Raw genomic sequence first — 26,843 nt, 5'->3', positions numbered from 1 at the left:
TGGATGTAGGTGGTGGCTACATCTGTAATCTCAACACTGAAGAAGTAGAGGCAAGAGAATCAAAAGTTCAAGCTCATTCTCAGCTACATAGTTTAAGGCCATCCTAGGCTACGGGAAACTCTGTTTCAGGGAGAAAAAAAAAAAAAAAAGAGTCACAAAATAGTATTATTATAGATAGGAAAAAGTTAAAACAGCACATCTGAAACTTAGCTGTGGAACAATACTACATGGGGTCTTCCAATATAAAACAGTATCACCTTAAATTCCTAAACTCTCAGAGTCAATTATGCTAGCAATATATTCTTCACAAGGAGAAGCTGTTCTTCCTCTCATCTCTCCAACCTCCCAAGAGCCACCACCTCTGCACAGACTCTCAAAGACACACACCCAATGAGAATGTCAACACTTCGCAGACAGGTGCCCACATCAAAACATTTCAGTAAAATGGGGTTCCAACTTCTGTTGCTTTTCCACTTTGTAGCTTTCAGCAGGATACAGAGGAAAGGCATTTGATCAGCTTAGTGCCTCAGAAATACCATGGTATCTTAACTGCTATCTCCTGGCATTTTTGAGACAGCAGGGAAAGAAGCCAACTAGTTGAACAATAAGAAAAATAAAGAGAAAAACACTGGACTGGCACAAACACCACTGTCTTGCAGATACCTCCCCATCAGCATGAAAAGTCTGTATTCTGCAGTAACCAGTCAGCTCTGAAATGCAAACGATACAGCCTGTCTTTAAACTGGAAAGCCTTAAGATAAAATGCCAAATTTTTTTACTGATAAGTAGAGTTTTAAGGTGCTAGGAATTAGTCTAGGGAATAATTGCTCAGTAATCCACGAACTCCTGCTAATTCTTGCTAAGTGGTATGACTTGAATGACTGTTCAAAAATATTTAAAATAGTATATTTTATGCAAGCATGAGCAAATCTTAATATTTCTGTTGAGAAGTCCATGGGGGCCCCAGGTGGTGTTGGCGCAGGCCTTTAATTCTAGCACTCTAGAGAGGCAAACAGGTAGATCTCTGAGTTTGAGGTCAGCCTGGTCTACAGAGCAAGTTCCAGAACAACCAGGGCTACACAGAGAAACCCTGTCTCAAAAAACTGAAGGAAGCCGGGCATTGGTGGCGCACACCTTTAATCCCAGCACTCAGGAGTCAGAGGCAGGCGGATCTTTGTGAGTTCAAGGCCAGCTTGGTCTACAGAGCAAGTTCCAGGAAAGGCGCAAAGCTACACAGAGAAACCCTGTCTCGAAAAACCAAAAAATAAAAAATAAAAAAAATAAAGAAAAAAACTGAAGGAATAAAAACAAAAAGAAAAATCCTTAAGGAAAAATATCAAACAGCAAGACACCATAAACTACCAGTTCAAAATTAAACAGCAAATAAAAAATAGTATGTTGAGATCACTTTGTTTTAATTTATCTTACAAATTCTAGAGAAGAGAACAACTCTGCCCCCCTAAACGGCTTCTATCTTCCTACTCAAAGTCTCTCCTCCCCAGTCCTTACCAGCAGATTCCTCTTCACAGCTCTGCAGATCTAGGTCATGAGTGGCCAAACCCAGGACGAAGTGCCTCTTAAACAAAAGGCTAGTTCTGTCTACTCTAAACTACAGGGGCTTCTGTGCACATGAAACTATCTATAATGTTCACAGTATAGACTATTGCTGAATCTTGTCCAAAAATGTAAGATTCAAGATGAACAAGGATCTCCTTTTCACCTAGAGGCACACCCCATAGAAGAAAATGGCCAGACTGTCCTTCTAATGTTCCAACAGCACTCTCCAAATTTGCTAGAACTAATTTAATTACCAGAAGTTCTTCATCCTCACAGACCTATTTCTCTTTCTTTCTTTCTTTCTTTCTTTCTTTTTTTTTCCAGAGCTGAGGACTGAACCCAGGGCCTTGTGCTTGCTAGGCAAGTGCTCTACCACTGAGCTAAATCCCCAACCCCACAGACCTATTTCTTATCAGAATCTATGCTTTTGAAACAAAGTGACATAAAGGTCCACATGCCAAGCAAGTCTGGAAAACTGTTCTATAAGATAGTATAGACCAACACCTACAGAGCTCCAGCTTCGTTTGTGACTCAAAAATAAAGTGACAATACCTAAGACTTCAGCTGGAAGTTAACAGAAAATACCTAGGGGACAATTAATGCTACAGAATGCTTCAGCAGTTCTACAATCTTTTGGACTATAGGAAAAATTTTCTAACAGAAATATGGACCAACAGTAGGTTTTCTAAGCATAAAAATAAATCACATAAGGTTTTAAAAACTTGTAATTTAACCAAATAAAATTATTCTGGTTTTAAAATACAGATATATTTCAAATTAAAAGGATCTGCTCTTTCTCCTCCTATATCCTTCACCCCACTTTCCCTAATATAAGGAAAAGATGAATGTACTGTTTTAGTCTAATTTAAGAAACATTCAATAAAACCACTTCGCTTAGAGTTTTCCCACATCTCAGACTAGAAATCTATATAACATGAGAAATACAACAAGCACTAATCAGACAATAACTAATAAGCATGTACAGTTAGCTCATATGAATTGCTAACAAAATTTCAAGGTAAACAAAAACTGGCAAATCATTAAAAATTAGTTCAGTAAATATGACTGCACTTCCAGAGGACCTGGGCTCAATTCCCAGCACACACATGACAGCTCATAACTTCCTGTAACTCAAAGATCTGACACCCTCACACAGATATACATGCAGGCAAAATACCAATGCACATAAAATAATTTTTTTTTTAAAAAGTAAGAAAATCCTGTGCCAACCCCCCACCCCAAGGCCAGAAGATGTCAGATCACCTGGTACTAGAGTTATAAGCAGTATAAATGCTAGAAAATTAACTCCAGACCTCTGCAAGGGCAGTTAGCATCTTAACCTAACCATCTCTCCAACCCACCTTAACCACCTGACCCCCCAAGTTTCAAAGATAATACAGCTCATGTCTTAAGGCAGACACACAATGATTATGATTCACCTTGACTGGATTGGGCTCTGCTTTAATGGAAGGAAAAGCCAAATCACTACCTGGGTGAGAGGCCCTGGAGCCGCTGCAGAAACTCTTAGCACGTCATTTCAAAAAGCTGAAAGATGGCTAGGATATTGTAAAACCACAGTGGTAGAAACTTAAATTTCCTCTATTTCACCTGGATGCCAGACAATGTGTGTCTATTATTTTTCATCAGGACTCCATACTGTTGAGATAGTATTCCTGTTTTATAGATAGTGAGACACAGAAAAGAGCTGCGCACACAAAAGTGTCTAGTAACAGCAAGCAGAGATAAAAGGTTAAATTAGTGTGATCCCCAAACAATAGTCCTTTTTAGTGTACATTAACTTTCATCTTTAACGTTTTAAAATGAAGAGTAACTCAAGCTTTCTAACAATAGGGGAATGGCTAATAATGGATTATTATTAAAATATTAAAAATTATTTCATGCTGGGCGGTGGTGGCGCACACCTTTAATCCCAGCACTTGGGAGGCAGAAGCAGGCGGATCTCTGTGAGTTCGAGGCCAGCCTGGTCTCCAAAGTGAGTTCCAGGAAAGGTGCAAAGCTATACAGAGAAACCCTGTCTTGAAAACACCAAAAAAGATTTCATGTCAGTTAAAATAAGACTTTAATGGAAAAACAAAGGGAAACAAACCAAGATCTGTATTCACTTCTGACAGGGATGAGCCATAGTTGTAGGTTTTAGCTCAAAGTGCTGCTCTCTAAAAACTCAAATTTTCTACCCACATACTTGAGTGCACAATATCTATCCAACACTCTGCCTCCGGGCCCTCAGCTTCCAATCCACTATCTTTTCCTTCTATAACACAGACATGGGCTAAATTATCCCCCCGAGTGTAGACATTAAAGAACCTGTCTAAAACCACAGAAACAAAGACTGCAAGGTGACAAGCATTCCCACTTAGTGTCTTCAGCAGTGACTCAAAACTTTCAGCCTCTGGCCATCAACACTTCCCTTAGGATACAGCAGAACAAAGGCTCTTATTCAGAATGCACTCTGAGAACTGATGCTACCTTTCTCAGAATACTCTAGTGTACATTAATACAGGTGAAATGCTTTGGTATGTGCTATCTTTTTGGAGGACCTGTTAGTGGGTGTTAATGATACAGCTACTCCTACTAACTCATCTTAATTCCAAAAGCTTAAAAGAGAAAGTCCCTGGACTGTTTATTTTGAAATGGAAGCCCTAATTATTGCTTTAGTAGAATCTCAGACTCTCAGTCCAGGGCACACAGCTCTGGGATATTCCCACATACTCCCAAAACTATGAGCTCTTTTCCTGAATTCCTTATCCTAGTTATTGGTTACAGCTCCCAGCTAAACTGCTTTCTCCTCTCTCCTATTTCCTTGGTCCTTTTCAGAATCACCACACACAACCGAAACACACTTTCATCAATTTAAACCATTTACTAGTAGCTGTCCATTTCTAAAACAAAATGAGGTCCTCAGCATGTTCTGTGAACTCACCATGTACATTAATCCAAGCTTACATGGGTAAATCATCTCCCTCCTTAGTAAGAGGAAGGAGGAAATGGTGATTCTAATAACCAAACAAAATGTTTTCTGAACTATTTTTTCATGAGAGTAGACAGCTATTTTTGTCCCATCTTGTTAGTACAGAGTTACTTATTTGTTACACAGCTCAAAGCATCTCTCACAGGAAGAAAAAAATCTGCCATTAGGAAGTTCTTAATCAGCAACCATCTCTGTTCCATTTCAAATATCACCAGACTCCAATCATCTCACAAAGTAGAAGAACCAGAGTGGTCCACTGACTAATAAACCAGAGTAATCTCACTACTACCCTAATTCTCTTAGCAATTAATCTCCCACCCGAGGGACAGAATGAGCTGTGGCTATGCACCTCAGAACATGGGTATAGATTCTCTGGGGTATTACATTAGCTGTGAACAACTTCTTCCATAGACCCAATACCCTCAATCATCTACACCATATTACATGCTTGAAGCCACAGCTTTCTGATGTCTCAGTTTGCTACTCTGAAGCTCTGGGAAGCCACTTAAATTCCTGAATTTTGCTCAGCATGAGATTTGATTATTAAAAAATAAGAACTAGTGGGATTTCAGAAACGAAAACTATAATTGCGTCATATGACAAAGCCATACCTCGTCAAGTACATACCCCAAAGAGAGAAAGGCAGCAGCACCCTGCTCCAGGCCCATTGCAGACTTATTTATAACAGCAAACATGTGGCAAAACATGACTATGTCAGTAGATAAAGAAACTGTAGCATACACCTGTATGTGAGCACACAACAGATGGAGACAGACAGACACAGACACACACACACACACATACATACACACACCATGGAATGTTCTTCAGCATCAAAAAAGGGTTTCTTGACATTCAGAGTGACAGAGGTAACCTGAAGATTATGCTAAGTGAAATAGGCTAAAATACGACATACTCTCACTTAAATGTGGAATTAAAATAATAATAATAGATTTTAGCTCTAGCCAGATGCTAAAGTGCTTGCTTACCATGTGTAAGGCCCTTGGCACAATCCTCAATGCTGTCAAAACAAGAAAACCCCAAATAGCTCAGAACTGAGTAGTTATCTCTCAGGATAGCGATGAGCCTGAATGGATTAAAGGGTGCAAAGTTGGGGGCTGGGAAGACAGCTCAATGGGTAAAGGCCCTTGCTGTCAAACAGAAGGAAGGTGGATTTAAGTTATCTTGCAATCAAAATCAGAATAAATTAAAACAAGATTAAGCCATACAGGGTGACAAATGTGTCAGTTTACTCCAACAATAGTGCTTCTTCACATTGTGCATCAGAACAGTTCAACATAGTCCAAATCTGACTGTCCATGTTCTAATTCATAATTTCTACCTACTATAAACCTCAAGCTACAAACATCAGACACATATACAGCATAAAAGTAAAATAAATGTTTATGAATAAAATAATTATGAACGGTTATGAAGAGAGCTGCCAGTAAATCAAAGATGAAGTGAAATAATAGAAAACACACAGCAGCCTAAGTGACTTTCTTATTAGTCAGTTTAACATCTTAGACTTGTGGAAGATCTAAGAATCAGAAGGTAGTTCAAGCAAGAAAGTAAAAGGATGACTTACGTTTGGAAAAAACAGTAGGTACTCAAAGATCACACTGAAGAAATAAATATCTGTGGATCAATCAACAAGCTAAGACAGGATATAATTAAGTGTCCAAAATTACAGGTGCAAAAAAATTCTGAAAAATGAAAAGGGTAGAGACCAAAAGCAGCTGGAGCAACCCACTGGAAGCAAGGCTAAAGGGCACAATGAAGGCAGCATTGTAAGAACCTGGACCAAAAAGTAAACATGAAATAACACAAAAAAGACAAAAGCTCTTAAAAACTGTAAAAAACATGCATAGGGACAAATGGGTTGGCTAGTGGGAGAAGCAGAAGAGTTTGGCTATGAAAAGAGAAAACAAAAACAACCACAAAAAACCAATGAGGGACAACTGTATATTCCTATACAGGCTGGGGGTGAGGGCAAGTGTAGTTTTAGGAAGATTAATGGTGACTGTCTCAAGAACTCTGAGTCAGTCATCCCCTTTTCAGCTCCTCTTCTGACCATAGGATCTCACAATGTAGCCCTGGCTGGCCTCAAACTCACTATTTAGACCAGGTTGGCCTTGATCTCAGAGATCCTCCTGCCTGTCTCTGGGATTAAAGGTGTGTACCACCACAAGGCAGCTCAGCAGCTACTATCTTGTCTATTATGCATGGCCTCTCATCTCTCTACCCTGTATTCTTTCTCTTCCCTTTCTGGTCTTGCTTCTCCCTGGTCATGAAGTCTCCAGGCCTGTAAATTGTCAATCCCCTAACACCTCTATGCAGAGACAAATGTTCTATCCTTATTACCTGTTCTGTCTACTCGCCTCCTCTGTCTTAAATCTCCACTCCTGTTTCAGCCAGTTTTCCATGCACAGAGGCTAACAGCTTTAAAATATGAAAAGAGCTGGACATGGTGGCACATGTCTACCATTCAGAGCTCCTAGTTCCAGTCTAGCCTGGGATACAGAAATAACCCTGTCTCAAAACAAAATAAATAAACTATGCCACTCTTTTGCTTAAGCTCTTTATTAATGGCTCCTAGCTGCCTATAAAAGTCCAAGCTCCTTGGTATGTTCATAACTGAATGCATAACATTTACAGAAGTTTATAAAGCTCACTTTGACCTGATTGTGACCTATTTCTTCAGCCTCAACTCTCTCCACTCAAGACTCGGTGTTTAAGGACTACTACCACTGCGCATAATATAACACAGTTTTTCTCTATGATCTGAACTAGTTCATCCTTTCTGCATTTCATTCTTTGGCCATTGAATCCATAAAGACTCCTAATTTCAAGACTTTGCTTCATTTCCGTCAGATGAAATAGCACTTTTCCTTGCGTAAGGACAACTTAAACAACTTAATCAGTCAAGCTACATTATATTATGTTCTGTTTAACAGTGCCTCCAATGCCCACTATGTAAGAGGGGCTCTAAGAATTAACATTTCTTTTTTTATGCAAGCAGTCTTGTGTGCCATCCACCTCCTTCAAGACATAGTCTCTCATTGCCCTGGAGTTCAGAAATTGCTTGGCTGGATGGCTACTGAGCTACAGGTATTCTCCTGTGTTCATCCCCAGCACTGGGATTATAATAGCAAGCTGTCATCCTCAGCACTTCCTATGGGTCCTTGAGGTTAAATTCCCATCTGACTTAGCTCCCCAGTTAGAGATTAGAAGTTCTCTAGAAACTAACTACCAGGTAGGGTGAGGGCAGGCCACTCATGGGAGCCCTGAAACCGAACAGATGAAAGACACTCTCTTTTCCCAGGAGGTTTGAAACCTGAACTCACAGCTGAATCTACATATGCATATTTCTTGGCTTCTGTTGAACCTTTTCCATAAATCAACACTGGTATTGCCAAAGTGGAGAGACTGAAAATTTCTCTCCAGTTTTGGTCAAGACTGTAAATAAATCCACCTATACCCTCAAATTTCTGTCTCTCGGTTTTTTCTTAGGTTCATGTAAACACTTTCTTCAGTAAAATACAGGCTGGATCTTATACAAGATTTACTCTTATACAAGAGCATCTAATAGATGCCACCTTAACTAGTGTCAACCCCAGATCCACAGGTTGTATTGAGTGCACAGACTACTGAGATGCAGAGAGTATACTTCTGACACAGCTAAAACCCCAATTTGGTATGCTGGAGCCAATTAAGTTCAGCTGTACAACTTTCACTACTAAGTATTCAAGGACTGGGAAGCTGAAGGACTCCTGGCTCAGGATTTGGGAAGGATTAAGCTCTAAGTTTTCAGCTCAGGGTGCACTAGGTAACCTGGCTCAATGACCACAGAACTAGCAATGTGTTACTTAAATGGTAACACAGGAACAGGTGTCACTATTATACCTTTATAAAGGATAGAGAACAATGGGTGAAGCAGGTGGAAATTTCACCCCACCCCATCCCAGCTCCACCTCTGCACATTAAGATTTTAGAATGGGGCTGGAGAGATGGCTCAGTGGTTAAGAGCACTGGCTGCTATTCCAGAGGTCCCGAGTTCAATTCCCAGCACCCACATGGTGGCTCACAACCATCTGTAATGAGATCTGGTGCCCTCTTCTGGCCTGAAGGCATATATGCAGACAGAACACTGTATACATAATACATAAATAAATCTTTTTAAAAAAAGACTTTAGAATGAAAGACTGAAGGGAAGACACGTACCCGAAATGCTCAACAGACCGCATTAGAAAATGAGATCTACTCAGAAAACAGCCCTAGAGCAGTATCTTCACCATGTGGTGATATTCACCCAAAAAACAAACAAACAACAACAACAACAAAACCCAAAGGACACCATAGTGAACTCACTGCAGTAGTCTGTCCCACCCCAACTATCTTCTCCATAAACTTCTCTCTCCCATCCCAAAGTGAATAAAAACGCACATAAACAACTTTCTTTTCATGAAAAAAGAAGAAATAGCTTTAAATAACGTACCTTTGATTTTTTGTTCAGTGGCCTAAAATGAAAACAAACAAACAAAAAACAATGTAAATATGAAACTGAAAGAAATGAATTGTTATGATAAAATGCTTATATATTACTATTATATAAGATATACATTTTTATTAAAGAAATTATCATTTAGATGTACTGTACAGGAAAAGATATGCAAAACATTCTTTTCCCACAGATGTGCCCCATTGTTCTAGATATAAAATTTCTGCAATGGTTCATTAGACATAAAGCATAGAAGACATTTTATGGTGGCTTATAATTTTTCAAATGTAAGCTGCACTTTTCTCATGTTATGTTTAAAATAATTTTATAATTATCACCTTTGTATAAATAGGTTTATCACAAATTTTCCATGTCTGAATGGCTTCAAATAATCAATGAATTATACTTTCTGCAAACATTATAAATAATCACATTGACCAAATTTGTAATAAATTTAACTTCTGAGATCAAGTTAATATATTTACAATATTATACTATATAACATCTATATAATAGAATGTATATTCTTATAAATTATATAGCTATATAATATATAAAGTTTATTATATATTAACATAGCTAATATAGTCAGGTTTTCAGTATTTGTTAAGTGGGAGAGCATTTTTAAGCTTCTGATACATTAACATCTCATGAAAATGACTGATGAGCCTCTGGGCTGGTAAGTCTGCTTCCCAAGGCCTGTGCCTGCATTTACTAGCTAGCTCTGTGACAACTATACTGAGGAGAAGGCAGGAGGGCAGTGGGGCTAACTTAGGCAGCCAGCTAACACTGCAAGGACCTGGATAAAAACTGTAAAATCAGCAGGAGAGGTCCCCAAGCAAAATCCACCTTCTTATCAGAATTGCTGTATGGAGACCTGAAAGTAAGATTCAAGAACTCTCAGGCTGACTAGAAAAGGCTACTAGTAATGAATAACAAAGAATTCTTTTAAAATTAAGAAAAAGTTTTACTTAACTGCCTCAAGGCATAATTCATTTTGCTTAGCCTAATAAAATTACTGAGCTACCAAAAATTCCATTTAAAATTTTACCATTATAACTATATATGTGTGTATATAGATATATATAATAAAAACTACAACAGCTACTCTACTTTGAAGCCACACCAAATGTTCATCTTTCTCTCTGGTGCTTTGCCAGTTTTAGAGCTCTAGAGATATACAAAATAATGGAGGCCCATCTTCTATTTTATGGATCAAAATGAAAAAGAAACAGTGATGGAAGGTAGTACTAAGAGGCCTGTCAAACAGCTTGACACTAGTTATTTATTTCAGGGTGAAGTAATTTTGAAAATCGGATTATAGAAAAAATAATAACTCTTAAAGAGAACTCAGTAAGAATTCCATGAAGTATGAGAAGTACCATATTATATATGTTAAGTAATCTTACGAAGCCAAAGAATCAGCATAAGAAAGAATCAGCATACGAATTACTTTTTGAGCCCAAAACCTTTCTTTAAAAAACAAAACAAAAAAACTCTATTTTTTTCAAAAAAAGATAAATTTCAAGACACAGAAATATGACATTATTAAAACCAAAGGCATGCAGTGATACTTTTACAGGCTTTAAAAGACTGTGCTTGTGTGGGAAAGCAGTTTTATGTTGTTCTAGAACAGTGGTTGTCAACTTTCCTAACACTGCAACCCTTTCATACAGTTCCTCATGTTGTGGTGACTACCAACCATAACATTAGATCTGTTGCTGTCATTTTGCTTCTGTTTTGAATTGTAATGTAAATATCTGTGTTTTCTGATGGTCTTAGCCAACCCACAGGTTAAGAACAGCTGTTCTAGAACAATGGACAACCTCAACAGTATGCTGTCACCTATAGAGAATGGCCCTGTGAGGGTCATCCAAGGTATCTGACCCTGGGAAACTGACCTAACAGGGTGAAGGAACAAAGGCAATAGAAATCAAAAGGTCCTTAAAACTGATGAGAAGGAAATGGAAGAATTTTGCTTCTTTAAAGCAGGTTTTTGGAGGCTAGTCCAAGAACTCAGTGTGATCATCAAATTATTATAATGAGACTTTCCAAGTGAACCCAACATTTTAATAGTAATTGTCTCTATTGCCCCAACCACAGTCATTAGTCATACATATGATTATTGACCACTGAAATGAGGCCAGTTTAAATGGAGATCTGCAAAATATATACCAGATTTCTAATAGCATTTTTCAAACAATAAAAATTACTTCACTAACAATATTTAGTATGGACTGTGTGTTAAAACAGCAATATTTGGGCTCTACTAAATTACATAAATATATTAGAATTGTCCTTAATGTTTGCTTGTATTGTTTTTTAAATAGGGTCTCACAAAGTAGTCCTGGCTGGCATGGAACTAACAGAGATGCTTCTGTCTCTGCCTCCCAAGTGCTGGGACTAAAAATTGTTTCTTTTTTACTTTTAAATGATCTTGCCTTTACAACTCTCTTGAGTCTCACTTTCCTAGTCCTTCAAATGGGGGAAGTTATCTCTGTTCATAGTTCAGAGCTATTTTGAAGATTAAGCAATAAAACATGACAGATTAGGGTATGAGGAAAATATATGTCATTATAGATATAGTTCCTCTACAAGACTTACAGGGTTCTAGCAAATAAAACATGGAAGCGAACAGTTGGTGTTAAATCAACATTTTTTAACTTTCAAACAATCTTTAGACAGGACAGTGAGTGCTTCATTTCCAGCAGCTCTGCTATATCTGTCCTAACTCTCAAACTAGAGCAGCCCGGGCTGACAATGTGTGACTTGGCCAAATTAGTTAACTTTTCTAAATGAGCTAACTTTCTACTTCATCTGCAAAATGGGGGCAAATGCACTTCTCTCAACACGGTCATGAGGCTCAGGACCCCAAGTTGGCTCAAGTGAAGGCCTAGAACAGTGCGGAGCAGTCAGTAGGTATATATGTTCCTGTACTGTCAGCAGTGCTGCCAACCTGAGCTTTAGCTCAGTTCTAACGCTCACATTTGGAAATGTGCTGACACTCATTCCCAGTTCTTTGTCTTTCTCTTTTCTGATCATCTACAACACCTTCCCAATATTATAATCTAACAGTGGTGCTCTCTGCCTCTTGCTTGTGGATCAAAATGTAAGCTCTCGGCTATTGCCCCAATGCCAGGCCTGCCTGCATGCTGCCCAAACCCCCCTCCATGATGGTCATGGACTCTTATCCTCTAGAACTGTGAGCCCCAACAAACTCTTCTATGAGTCACCTTGGTCATGGCGCCTCTTCACATAGAAAAGTAACTAAGATATCCATGGGAGGCCTGCCTTTTTCTGAACAGAAACAGAGGGATCGATGGGGGTGGGGTGGAGGAGGGACTGGGAAGAGAGGAGGAGGAAGGGGAAACTGCAGTCAGGATGCTTAAAAAAAAAAGTAACTAAAACAGAATTAATCTAGTTCATCTCTCTCTCTCTCTCTCTCTCGTGTGTAGCCCTGGCTGTCCTGGAACTTGCTCTGTAGACCAGGCTGGCTTCAAACTCATAGATCCACCTGCCTCTGCCTCCCAAGTGCTGGGGTTAAAGGAATGCTCAACTTAACTTTTAAAAAATGAGCTAACTACTACTCAACAGTCTTTCCTATGAGTTAGCAAATGGTACCTGGTCTGCTGAATAACAATCTTAGAACTGAGGAAGAGTAAAGTGTATGAAAGGAGAGAGCTGTAAGAAGAGAGCATCTCAGTGCCCTCAATGAGTGCCTCCTCAATCTGGTCACCAAGGTTACAGAGAACTGTACTGATGAGACTCTGAGCATCATTTCCCAAAGGGGGGAAAAGAAGTCAGATGTTTCTACAACCTAAATCTCTTTTAGGCTTTACTAATTCACATCTATAAAACCTATAAAAGTCCCTTCAATTCAAACAGTAACAGCAACTAAAGTAGCATGAATGTTGAAACTCCAGTCTGTATTATTGTTTTCCCTACCCTTCACTACTATATGCTTTCTAGGAACTACAATTACATGTTTAAGTGAAGGATAGTCTAAATTACCCCTCTATAATTAACCTATTTCTCAACCGCCCTTTCCTTCCCTGCAGTTCCCTGAAGATCCCTTTTGAAATTTTCTTCTAAAAATGGAGCCTGGGGAGAAATTTGTGCTAACTCTGTATTGCTGCTGTTGTTCTGGCCCATCTTCATGGCTGAAACTATGCCTGTACTCTATCAAATTATTTTCTAGGTCTAAAACAGAAGATTCTTCATTATATAAAAAGTACTGTACATATATAGCCAGAGTTTTAGAACAGAAAAAAATGTTAAAAATAAATTCAAGTCACTGAGCTCCATGTTCAATTACTAGGGTGGGAAATACCATTTTTAAAAAGTACCCAATTTTTATATAGAATTTCTTTAGAGAAAGACTAAATATTTAAATATATACTTAAATAACAAAATAAGAAAAATTGTTATAGTTAAAATACTACAGTGAATTCTGAGGTTTCTAATAAGCTATCAAGGGGGAGGGGCATAGGAATCTGGTTCAGTGTAGAGAACTTGCTTAGCATGCTCAAAGCTCTTTAGGCTGGGCAGTGGTGGCGCATGCCTTTAATTCCAGCACTTGGGAGGCAGAGGCAGGTGGATCTCTGTGAGTTCAAGGTCAGCCTGGTCTACAGAGCTAGTCCAGGACAGGATCCAAAGATACAGAGAAACCCTGTCTTAAAACAAACAAACAAACAAACAAAAAAAAGCTCTGTGTTTAATATCCAGCACTCAAACAAAGAAATTGTGTTACTTGGTTCTTTATTTGAAGCTGCAAATAGCTCATGATATGAACTTCTATTTCAAAGGTGCACAGGGGCTATTAGGGAGTTAAATCTAAATGTTTTCTGTATTTGTAGCATGAGAACATACACTTTATATCCCATTATAAAATTTTCCTTAATATAGTATATCTCAATTTAAAAGTTCACCTGTATCTGGTGAAAATAAAGGTAACACTGCATGGAAAGCAAAGCACTGTGATAATTTTGAACACCTAATGGGAAAACAAGGTTTCAATTTTACTTGTTTCTGTTGCCATGATGAAACCAAGATTAGCTACTGAAGTCATCTTATACTGCACCCAGATTACAACAGATAATGGCTGAAGTCTTCTTTAGAAAGGAAAGTGCACAGTTCATACATAGAGCAGGCAGATTACGATGAGCTGATGTTCAAACACTCATGTAAATGGTCCTGCCACCACCTACTAGGCTTTACTTGATGGATCCTACAGGAAACAAAAAGAAAGCTCCACAAAGCTTGTCTTAACAGTTTGTGACTCACAGTCTTAAATATGGGCCAATCTGGGAGTCTCCTTTTTTAAGAAGCTATTTGGTAGCAGTGTATGGAAATACCAGCTGTCCTTATTGTGCCAACAGGTTGCATTCAAATTCAGTTATAAGCTGGTTTCCTGCAGCTTAGAGGAGCTGTATTCACAGTGGCAGTCTAGACAATGAAATGTAACAATAACTGAGGGCTTTAACCTTTCTTTTCACCTGTTTAGTGGATAGGCAGGATGATATACAGCACACCTACTCATGTGGAAGACTGGTAAAGCAAGCCATTCTTATCTCAGCCTCTGGTGGGTGGTTCTAAACAGACAGGAGTGTGTGAGGGTCCGGGAGCACTAGCTGAGGCCAGGAAGAAGCGGGGAAAGAGTAAAAAGCTGTCACTACAGATCCGATGAGATGCCAAGCAACAGGATAAACCCCATTCAAGCGCTACATGTAAATTTATGCATGCATAACGGAGTAGCTTTACTGACTTGGTGATTTAGAATGTTGATTGTGAGGGAAGTTAAAAAATGAACTTTCACAATTGATTCACTATTTCTATATGTTATGACTTAAAAATTACACTACAAAACAATGTTTAGAGAAATTATTCTACTAGTGTCTTCCTTTTGCAGAATTTGCCTCAGCAGACAGGGCAAATTCCAAATACATATGCATAAACATTACTTTAGGCTCTTTCTCAGACACGCTGCACTGTAACTTACCAGCTAAACCGTGAACTACTTAGGCCCAACAAGGCCTAAGGAAACAATACTCAGATGCCAGCCAAACAAGATTCCACATTAAACACATCAAGCAGCCTCCTCACCAACCTCTAGTTTATCTCAGGAGTTCTTTTATGGGCAAATGACACCATGGTCCAAGAGTATAGTAAGCTTTTCCCAACCCTAAACTTAGAGGGGACACAACTCTTTCATAAGTATCAGATAACGAGGGACCAAACTGCAAAGACCATACTATATCAAAAAGCCTCTCCTCTGGTGGAGGCCCAAGTCATCAGCCAACACCAGACTCTACACTAGAGCCTTATCCAAACTCATACAATGAATGCATATATTATGTACTCTTTACAGCCGAGAGCAACCAGACTTGACTGACAGATGCCTAGTGTCACCTACTATTTCTCTCCACACAGTCCTCCAAAGGCTCTGTACTCCACCCCTCCCCATAAGACCTGCTGATGGTGCCCAAAGTTAGCACACCTAGAACTGACTTATTTAACACTTCTCCCTTTTCTGTACTCTCTAAGCAGGTCAACTGACCCAAATGTACTTGACCACTCAATATGGAACCTAAAGTCAAGCTAGGATGTTCTATCTTCATAGCCACTAAGCAAATTCTATGAATTACATCCATAGTCCCTTAAGGCAGTCAATCCCTTCCGATCCAATTCGACACTTTGCTAAGGTAAAATACAAACTTTCATGTCTCTCTTACTAAAATATCTTCAATAATTTACTCAACACTCAAAGCCTCAAGAAGAGAATTTACCCACCACTAGCTGCCTCTGAGCCATCTCTGGGCATTCCTACCCCTGGGCTCCCGCTTCCACATTTTAAGATGTACAGACTACAAATTCCTGGTTTGAGTTTTCTGTGCTTTGGGTACTTTTTTGCTCCTTAATCACCTGACTCATTTCTATCCTAAGAAAATGTCCTATCCCTCTTGCTCCATCTCAAGCTAAGGTATCTTTCCTCTGTGCTTCAACAGTTTCCCATAAAGACATGCTTCATGTGTGTATGCCTTATGTATCCTGTTTCTTAGTGAATGATGATAAGGTAAATGCTTTGTTGTACTTAACCCACTTCCTAGCACAATGCTTTACCTAAGAGAGATACATATTTAAAAGCACAGTAGGACTTTTTCATTAAAAGAAATGGAACAGTCATTTGCTGGGTCTTTTAGAACATTTTAAGGTCCTTGAAAATTTGATAGAGAAGACTAGGGGTTAGATTTGCTAACATAGGGCTTGTTTTAAAGTATCTTAATTTAAACTGAAAACTTATAAAGTCAGGACAGGCATCAAATAAAAGGGGCCTTTTATTCTTTATCGTGTCAAAACTTACTTAAATATAGTTTACTTTATTTCCTATTTTGCACATGTATCTTATTACTTCATTTAACTCAACATTCGTTTTACAAAATATAAAGAAACTAAGGCCCAAGAAGGCTAAATAAAATTGATGGACACATCATTCTACAATTATATGAGCAAGCAAGGCTTCAAAACCCTATCTTCATAGCCATTAAGCCATTAAGGTACAAATTCTGTGCTCTTTCCACTTATAAAACTATAATGAAATACATAGGAATCACTAATTGAAAGAAAAAGACCTATGAGATGTACTTACCTTTGAAAACTCAATACTGGCAAGATTATCTATGCATTGAATTACACGTTCAGCAAAGTACTCTATATGTACATTCAAAGACATTAAATATTAAAAATGAAACTTCAATGAAGTTAATAAACTTAAGCAGATGCTTTAACAAAGCCATAGGAGTAATTTCCTTTTCGTCTATGTTCAAACTGCTTAACAAAGTTTATCAAAGTTTACTACTACCTTCTTTTGAGCAGCTTCCTTCTTTTTCTTGTCGTCTTTTTTCTTTTTCTTTTCTTCCATCAACTGTTCTTCTTCTTGCACTAAATCCCTGAACCACACAGTTGCAATTAACTTTCCCAAAGTGGATTTAGAAATAAAAATAATGTTGCACACAGGTTCATTTTCACTTATAAGAAATAGAGCAAACTTGTCTTTATTCAACACAACTTGCAACCACCTAGCCACATAGCTACCAAGTAGTACAATTTACTTTTTTAAATTGACATAGCTTTCCTTCACAAGTGTGACAGCTTTCATCCTAATGTCAATCAAGGAAGGCAACAAAAATTGACAAGTTTTACACTGGGAAACTGCAAGTTCCTGCCAATTCTGGAATGTAAACACTGGGAAAGTTGCAGTTATCTTGCTGAGGGTCCCAATTATCAAGCGGTACCTAACGGGATGGTACTTCTGGCTTTTTCTGTTCTCTTACACTCTGTGTGTGTGTGCGTGTACACACTCTGTGATGATGGATCAAACCCAGAGCCCTGCACATGTTAGGCAAGAGCTTATTACTGAGCTACAAACCCAGTCATAAACATTTCAAGTACAAATTATTCATAAATAGGTAACATGTATATTAGCATTATAATAATCTCAAACTATTCTTTCTTTGGAAATAACAAATTTGTTTAAATCTTTGGAAACTCAAAATTTCAAAGTTGCCAACAGAAAGATCCTCTTGTTCAGATATCAGGACTAGAAAAACTGTTTCCTCTTTCTCCCTCCACCTCACTGAAATGCAGGGAGAAAGCAACAAGTACTTAAAATTGACAGTGAACTGCAACAAAGGGAGCCATGTCCAATAATAAACAAACAAGTCTTAGGTCGGTACACCCGCCACCCTCTAGGAGAGCTTAGAAAACACTTAAGACGAGAACAGTGAGAGCAGAAAGACACTGGGAGGGGGATTAACACAGGAACACAAAAACCAGATCCAGTCTAGCCACAACCATCCCTCCTTCCTGCCTATACGGTTACAGGAAGCATCTGCTTCAAAAACAAACTTAAAACCGAAAGAATGCTGCTCTCTAAGAAAACTAAAACTTCCAAAGGGGGCCCACAAATCTCTTCCCAGAGTGCACAGCTCTCCTTACTGGAGGCTACTGGTTCTCCATCCATCACTGAAGTGGGCCTATCCATGCACATGGTGCTCTGGATTAGTCCTGTCATTCAAGGAGTCTACTGAGAAAAGAAATCTATGAAAATATGGAGGAAAATCTCTAGCTACTCCCATTAGTCAGCCTAGAATCTAAGTTTCATAATACCTATTAGTAAATGTTCTGCATATTGAAGAAAACCACAATACAAAAAAAATTGTATCTAACTTTGCACCAAATAAGCTTTCTGGAGGACACACTATAAACAACAGGCAGCCATGAAAGGTTCAGTGGGAAGCATAACCATTTGTTAAAGTTAAATGGCAGTAGGGATCTGACAAACAAAGCCAGAAAGATGGCAAGTATGTAGGAAACTGGAAGAGACTATAATGTACTACAGAGCGCTTAAATCTGGCCTTTCTGATGGAAGAAATGTAGGAATGTTAAGTAGACTGAGAAAACAGAAATGAGTGGCATCAGGCACAATTGAAATAACAGATTCATGCCAAATGCATACTTAAGACTCCTTTATATTCTACATAAGGACCATCCCAATAAAGTCAAAGGCCAAGGTGACCATAGTATACAAGAGTGGCGGATTGAATGGCATATAAAAAGATGATAAAGGGCATGTCCACAGGCACATAGGGAAAACTCAAAAGCAAAAGCTCTAATTACTTGGCTATCATCTTCCTCCGTGTCACCATGTTAGAACTGAGATACAGTCAGATGTGGTGGTACATGCCTGTAAATAACAGCATGCACAGGCAAGGAAGTTTGAGGCTAGCCTATACTACATAGTGAGATCCTGTATCAGAAAAAACAAAAATGTGAGCTAGATGGTAGTGGCGCACACCTTTAATTACAGCACTCAGGAGGCAGAGGCAAGAGGATCTCTGTGAGTTCGAGGCCAGCCTGGTCTGCAGAGTGAGATCCAGGACAAGTGCCAAAAACTACACAGAGTAACCCTGTCTCGAAAAACAAAAGGAAGGAGGGGGGGGGAGGGAGGGAGGGAGAGAGGGAGGGAGGGAGGGAGAGGAGGAAAGGAAGGAAGGAAGGAAGGAAGGAAGGAAGGAAGGAAGGAAAAGTGTTTGTGTCACAGTATTTCCCAAGGCTGAGATAAGGAGTGCTTAATTAATAACATGGTCCCCAGTGGCATTCCAAAGACTGTCTACCCTACTTGGGTCAAGGTATCACCCTTATTAGCATTTGCTCTTCATGGTCTCCTGTCAACTACAGGCTTATCCTTTTCAGATTTTTCTCCTTTCTCAAACTTTATTTAGCACTTGTTTTGTAAAGTTAGTGTCTTCTCCTTAGTACTTAAGACACATGCTGCAGATCTCCTCAAAATGTAACAGGGGCTGACATTCAAAGGATAGGAAAAAAGCTATTCAACACAATCATTCCAGTCAACCACCCATGCTTTCCCCACAGAGAAACACACAGACTGTCTGTCTATCTTTTTCTAGATTTTCACATGTCCCACAGTTTCAGTATTTTAACCATACCCTCTTCAAGGCTAGTGGCAAGATATTTCAAAGTTATCGTTCTATGAATTTACAGGCTGCTAAACAGGAACTGGGCTCCCCATCCAGGGCTCTCCTTCTATGAGAACTTAGTATTTTTACTTATAGCACACTATAGAGACTTTAAGTGCCCAGAGGGAATTTTCTAGGAGACAGAAATGTTCTGACTGTAGTGGAATTATATAGTTGTATACATTTGCTACATCTATTACCTATAATCAAAATGTAAATGTTGTATATTAACCAGATCCTCCATGTGATTTTTTTTTAAATATACCTTTTTACTTTATGTGTATGCTGCAGAGCAGCACTGGGGACCTTAAATAAACTTTCAGGGCCCAGCAAGATGAATCAGTCTTTCTTCAAATTGACCAACCCTAAGTCCTAAGTTAGCCCTTCAAAAACTTTGAAAATCCTCACCACTCAAGGAGAGGCTGGACTTCAGCTTCCAAAGTCCCTACTTTGCTTTGCAGAGTCATTTTCGTATGCTTGGTCTGTGTGTGTGTGTGTGTGTGTGTGTGTGTGTGTGTGTGTGTGTGTGTGTGTGTGGTGTTTCCTCCCCACTGACAAAGGCCTTTTTTGGCTGAGTCTGTCTACTGTGTTTGAGAATTTCCCCACTTCTACTTGTCATGCTCAAGATTTTTTTCCCTGCCTCTTAATTATTTACCTGGCAGAGAAAGTGAACCTGATCAAGACCCCTGGCCAGTAGTGACTGCACAAAATCACAAACATTCCACACAACTGCATGCTGCATCCTGTAGGTCTTCCTTGTGAACTGTAAAACCTGAAGAGGCAGGATTTCTCTTTTTTTAAAGTTTTATTTATTTATTTATTGATTGATTGATTGATTGATTGATTGATTGTGTATACAGTGTTCTGTCTGCATGTATGCCTGCATGACAGAGGAGGGCATCAGATCCCCTTGTAGATGGTTATGAGCCACCATGTGGATGCTGGGAATTGAACTCAGGACCTCTGAAAGAACACCCAGTGCTCTTAACTGCTGAGCCATCTCACCAGCACGAAGAGGCAGTATTTCTACAGACAAAAAAAGCCTTTCCAGTCAAGAAAGCACAGAATGACATGGATCCTAGGGAGCAGCATAAAGACTGACAGGTTAACAGGACTGACACAGAATGAAACCATAGAAAAGAAAAGTATGGTGTAAAAACAGGCAGCACACTGTACAGTGTGAGGTAATCCAACCGAATGCCCAAACCATAATGCAAAGAAAAGCAGAGGAGCTGCAAGCCAGTCAACACAGTGAGAGAGCAGACGGTATGGACACAGCACACAGCACACAGCATACACAAGAAAACACACTGCAGGCTGGGCGGTGGTGGCGCACGCCTGTAATCCCAGCACTCGGGAGGCAGAGCCAGGCGGATCTCTGTGAGTTCGAGGTCAGCCTGGTCTACAAAGTAAGTTCCAGGAAAGGCGCAAAGCTACACAGAGAAACCCTGTCTCGAAAAAAAAAAAAAAAAAAAAAGAAAAGAAAATACACTGCTAGTGTCCAGACTTTAAAGCCCAAGTTTTAACATGTGGCTGAGATGTCGAAGAAACAAGGAGACAAGGACAGGTGGTTCCAGTTGCTCTACGAACAGAAACAGGAGGTAACCTTTCTGATGGCCCAGTCAGCAGATCACCTTCACACACAAATCAACTGCATGCTCAAGCTCATTATAAAATCCCTATCACATCTGCCGGAAAATCACCTGCCCTCATTTTTCCTTACACATCCCACCCATCCCTCTTGGCTTTCCTGTTTCTTTTTCCACATTTTCCTTAGTCTTGATTTCTGATAATCAATAACTAGTCAGTACTACTCAGTAAGTCACTGGTAACCTAACTAACACCGGCAGATAGTAGGACAGAAACCCAATCACAGCATAAACTGGTAAGAGAATGAGACAGCTGGGTCAGTTTACCTGATATCTCCTGCAGTAAAAATGACAGGAACCGAATAAAACAAAGAAAACTAATGTGGACAAAAAAAAGAACAAAGGTAGCAATGAAAATAATTATGAGGATTGGGAATTAGCTCAGTGGTAGAGCTCTTGCCTAGCAAGTGCAAGGCCCTGGGTTCGGTCCTCAGCTCTGGCAAAAAAAAATAATAATAATAATTATGAACAAGGGAAAGTGACAGATGATTTTCTTTTCTTTTTTTTTTTTTTAAAGATTTATTTATTTATTATGTATACAGTGAGTGTTCAGCCTGCAGACCAGAAGAGGGCACCAGATCTTTCATTGTAGATGGTTATGAGCCACCATGTGGTTGCTGGGAATTGAACTCAGGGCCTCTTAACCTCTGAGCCATCTCTCCAGCCCCTGTGACAGATGATTTTCAATCACAACAGCAAAAGGACAGAAGCAGTTAAGGGTAAAGCGATGTGAAAAGAGAAGGGACTATACTATCCGGAGGTGGAAGGGAACCAGCAAGAAGGAAGAACAGTAAGAATAGGGAAGACAGTGAGGGAGAAAGAAGAACAGACTGACATACATGTATGAAAATGCCATAACCAAACGAATTACTTTTCATGCAAACTTCAAAATATTAACTGTGAAAGGTAGCTTAGAGGTTAAGAGCCATTAGCTGCTCTTCCAGAGGTCCTGAGTTCAATTCCCAGCAACCACATGGTGGCTCACAGCCATCTATAATATCTAGTGCCCACTTCTGGCTTGCAGGGACACATGCAGGAAGAACACTTAATAATAATAAATAATATTACATAATAAATAAATCCTTTAAAAAAAAAAAAAAGTCAAACATGGTAACACCTGCCTGTAATCCTAGCAGTTGGGAGGTATAAACAGGAGGATCAGGAATTCAAAGTCAGCCTCAGCTACACTGAGATTTCAAGACACCAGCTTGAGGTACAGGATACCCTCTTTCAAACTACATTAAGGAAAGACAAGGAGACAACAGGCAAACCGCAATAAGGCTCCAGGTGAAACATAAACATAATCCCGATCTTACAGGAAGCTCCCATTACTCCCAGAATTTGAGGAATAAAATAACTAACATTAATAAAGGATTATAAGTCTTTGAAAAAATAGGAATCCATGATTTCACACTGATGTGGATGGACAAACAAGTAAATAAGGAATGAAGACAGATCTTCACTGTAAAATATACACTGATGAAATAAATACATACATGTTCTCAAAGTATGATGAAACCTGACGTACAGTTAACATGTGTGGCAACGAGACGAAGTGACTTCATGCATTTCCCCACGCAGAGAAAAGCACCTCAGCCCCCGACACAGCTTTGACTTAATGAGGAGCTCCAGGCAAACAGAAAGAGAGGCAACCTACAAAACAGCTTCACTCTTTACACACCAGAAAACCCACACAACAAAGACTGCCACCCAGTTCCAGAGTACAGGCAGCTAAACCAAATATAACCTGTGACCTTCCATTGACTCTCCAACCAGAAAAAAAACAAAACAAAAAAAAAAAAAAAAAAAAAAAAAAAAAACTTTTTTTGCCTTGCTGTGACCACCATTACTGAGACAATACATAAAATGTTAGTAAGGTCTTCTCATTAGCAAGTATGAATGTCAGCACTGTTTCCCCAACTATGAAAATGGCATTGTAATTACTAAGAAGAAAATACCTTTGATTTTAGAAAACACACATTTTTAGGGTAGAAGGGTATCTTGTTATATGCACGTTCCTCTCAAATAGTAAAAATATCATGCATATAAACAGGGAGAATAACAGTGAAAGTTTGGGTTGAGGAGAGTTAGTCAAACTAGATATCCAACCATCAGGAAAGCATCACTCTGTAGTCTACAGTGTAGGAAGTATTTATTTTGGACCTACAACCCTGAAATACAGCACTAGCATCATTCCCATCGACTGTTAAAGACTTTCTTCCATAGCTTGTCAGGTACAAGGCTATGATAAAACTTAAATTCCATGCTGCCTACCTAAATCCCTAAATCCCACTCCCCTTCGGAAGCTTAGCTCAATTACTACTTCCTTCACATTTCTTTCCAACCAGTACAAACCTCACCCTTGACCTTCAATTAAACAATATACATGGTCTAATTATTTTAGATGTTAATCTCACTGTTCCAAAAAGGACTAATTACTGGTCCAGGGACAAAACCAGTTCTACTTGAACTATACTCCCTGGCAGAGAGAGGGCTCTTAATTAGACAACAATTCCTGCTTCCTTCCCTTTACTAAAACTCCCTAACTGTACTCCTTGCACTTCTTCCCGCCCACACACTCCATCTTCAAAGACCAGATCACAGCAGCCCTTTCTAAGCACAGCCTGCAGTGCAGAGTTTTGGGGCCCATGTCAAGAGGAGGAGAACTTAACCCTCGAGCAGCAGCTTGTGTGGCCTTACAAAGGTGTTTAACACCACCTCAAAAACCTCTATTACTGAGGTCCCACTGTACCTCTCTGAAAAGGCTGTTGTGGAGACTACAGAGAAAGGACTAACTGAAGGCACATAGTAAGTATACACTAATCATTAGCTACATGAAACTCACTCCAAGACACTGTGAATGACAGGCTACAACAGAAAGAAGGCAGAGCAAGAAGAGAGGAAATGGAATTGAATACATAAAAACAACTCTTAAAGCACAATGCAGCATGTGATCACCTCAAAGCAACAGCTAACACCCAGGTTCCAAGTCAGATACCACACACCCAAACAACCGAACAATAATACAGGAAAAGAGTAGATTTATAGCCATTAGAAACACAAACACACTGGATGTGGTGGCTTACGTCTTTAATCCCAGAGGCAGAGGCAGGCAGATCTCTGAGTTCAAGGCCAGCCTGGTCTACAGAGCAAGTTCCAGGACAGCTGGGGCTATACAGAGAAACCTAGTCTCTGAAAAAGAAAAAAAGGAATAAAGGGAGGGAGGAGGAAGAGAGAGTGAGCAAGAGTGCACCAGAAAGAAAGAGAAGAAAAGAAAAGAAAAGAGACAAACACAAAAAAGTCCAACACATCAAGGGATTCATCCCAAGAAGGCAAGATTGGTTTAACATACAAAGATCAATATAATACAATGTTAACAGAATGAAGACAGTTAGTTACATGATGGTATCAGTATACAAGAGTAGCAATCACAAAAATTCCAAACGCTTCCACCAAGAAAAGCAATCCGACTAGGTTTAGAAGAAACCGTCCCCAAACTGACAGAGGACAGTTACAGAAAAGCCCACAGCTTATGTCAGAGGTAACAACTGACTAACATAACCATCTTGACACTTGTCTTTCACTACTATACAAAACAGACAGACAAAAACAACAGGGGCTGGAGATATGGTACACTCATTAAGAAGAACACTAGCTGTTCTTTCAGAGAACTCTGGTTTGGCGGCAGCTCACACCATGTGTAATTCCAGCTGTAGGGGATCCAACACCCTCTTCTGGCCTTCACAGGCACAGACATACACCAGGCAAAACACCCATACACATAAAAAAGCAATAGATGATAATAATAGTAATAATAAATAAACAGATAAAGCCCAAGCGAAAGGGAAGGAGGGCTCACTCAGGCAAGCACACAGCAAGATCGGAAAGAAAGATGTATATTTATCTCTCTATTCAGACAGCACAGACTGTGGGTGTGCCTTTGATGGAGTACATGATTAGCATGCTTAGTTAAGGTCCCAGTGTTGATCCCTAGCACCAATTAATGAAGTAGATAATTCCATTTCTGATAAGCATCAAAAAGTACACTTAGGAATAAATTTTATAAAAGTACAAACTGTATACAAAAACACAGTATATCTTTAAAAAATAAAGGCCTAAATAACTGGAAAGATTCTATATTTATGAACAACTTAGTGTCATTAAAATGGTTGTCATCTAAGCTGATCTACAAACAAACTGCTCTTAACAAAAAGACTTCATTAAAACTGACAAACTGATCCTAAAACTCACACAGAAATACAAGAGGAACCAATGCGATCGATCCTGAGAAGGAGAGGATGGAGGACTCCCGTGCCTGATTTCAAGCTTACTAACTACAACGCTGCAGGAAGGAAGGCAATGGACACTGGCCTAAGGATAGCTACAGACCAATGGTACAAAATCCCAAGACAATGCCAATGCCCTTCATAATGACTCACCCCTCACCAGAGAAACTATCTTTTCAACAAATGGTGCCAAACAACGGGGAACTGTAAGAATGAAATTGGAGCCCTCATATCATGCACAAAAAAATAACTCAAAACACGACGACAGACCTAAATGTAAAAACCACACAACTATTGGAAAACCAGAAGAGTTTTTGCAACCTTAGACTGAGAGTACCAAGAGCACAAGCAACAGAACTATTATAGGTAAGCAGACCTAAATATTTGTGTTCAAGGGACCAGCAAGAAGGTGAAAATAACATAGAAAATATTTGTAAATAATAAATAATGGAGATATAAATATAATACAAACCTACATTAAGAACTCTCAAAACTCAACAATACAAAATACAACCCCCAAAATGATGTGGTGATGCATGTTTATACACCAGTATTTGGAGGACAGGAAGCAAGAGGGTCAAGGAGTTCAAAGTCATCCTCAGCTACATATCAGGTTTGAGGCTAGCCTGCACTACATGAAACCCTGTTCCAAAAAAACCAAAAACCAATCCATTTCAAAACTTAAAACAAGCCGAGCACGGTGGCGTACACCTTTAAGCTCAGCACTTCGGAAGCACAGCAGGTGAATCTCTATTCTAGGCCAACCTGGTCTAAATAGTAAGCTCCAGGCCCGTCAGAGTAGCAGCGAGACCCTGTCTCAAAGGGGGTGGAAAAAAATCAAAGCTGGACAGAAACTATAAATAGACATTTCTCCAAGTCAAACAACCAATAAAGTCCATGAAAAGATGCTCAACTTCATTAGTCATTGGGGAAATGCAAATCAAAACCGCAAAGAGATGCCTTCGTCCACAAAGATGTCTGCCCACCACTTCAAAAGACAAGTGTCCACCAGGATGTGTAGCAAGGGCAGCCGCTGGTAAAGCGGAGAATGGCTTGACTGCACTGAATACAGCCTAGCATTTCCTAAAAAGGTTACAGCAATTCCATTCCTAGTTAGATATTCCACAGAAGTAAAACATCCATACAAATATTAGAACACAAATGTTAATGGCAGCATTATTCAATCCTTAAGTGAAAATAACTGAAATAACTACTAACTGAGGCAGAGATAATATGACACAGTGCTGAGGACTTAGCAGCACAGCACATGCTTGGCATTTATAAGGCCCTGAGTTCCATTCCTACTAACACAGACCAAGGGAAAAA

At 39.3% G+C, this 26,843-nt stretch overlaps 1 protein-coding gene across 8 annotated transcripts in view; it reads right to left on the bottom strand.

Moving 5' to 3' along the window:
- Positions 1 to 26,843, bottom strand: part of Tnrc6a (trinucleotide repeat containing adaptor 6A) — a 144,369-nt gene that overhangs the window by 50,264 nt on the left and 67,262 nt on the right. For 7 of the 8 annotated variants that reach the window (XM_036191407.1, XM_036191382.1, XM_036191400.1 and 4 more), the window contains 2 exons: positions 16,906 to 16,993; positions 9,045 to 9,066 (listed from right to left, as the gene is read on the bottom strand). In XM_036191407.1, coding sequence (XP_036047300.1) covers positions 9,045 to 9,066; positions 16,906 to 16,993 — 110 coding nt within the window. The remainder of the gene's footprint in view (positions 1 to 9,044; positions 9,067 to 16,905; positions 16,994 to 26,843) is intronic. The other variant, XM_036191415.1, reaches the window with a different exon arrangement.

This window comes from Onychomys torridus, chromosome 1 (assembly GCF_903995425.1).
Source record: "Onychomys torridus chromosome 1, mOncTor1.1, whole genome shotgun sequence".
NCBI lineage: Eukaryota > Metazoa > Chordata > Mammalia > Rodentia > Cricetidae > Onychomys > Onychomys torridus.
The sequence above is the reverse complement of the archived record's forward strand: the minus strand, read 5'-3'. Positions and strand labels throughout refer to the sequence as shown.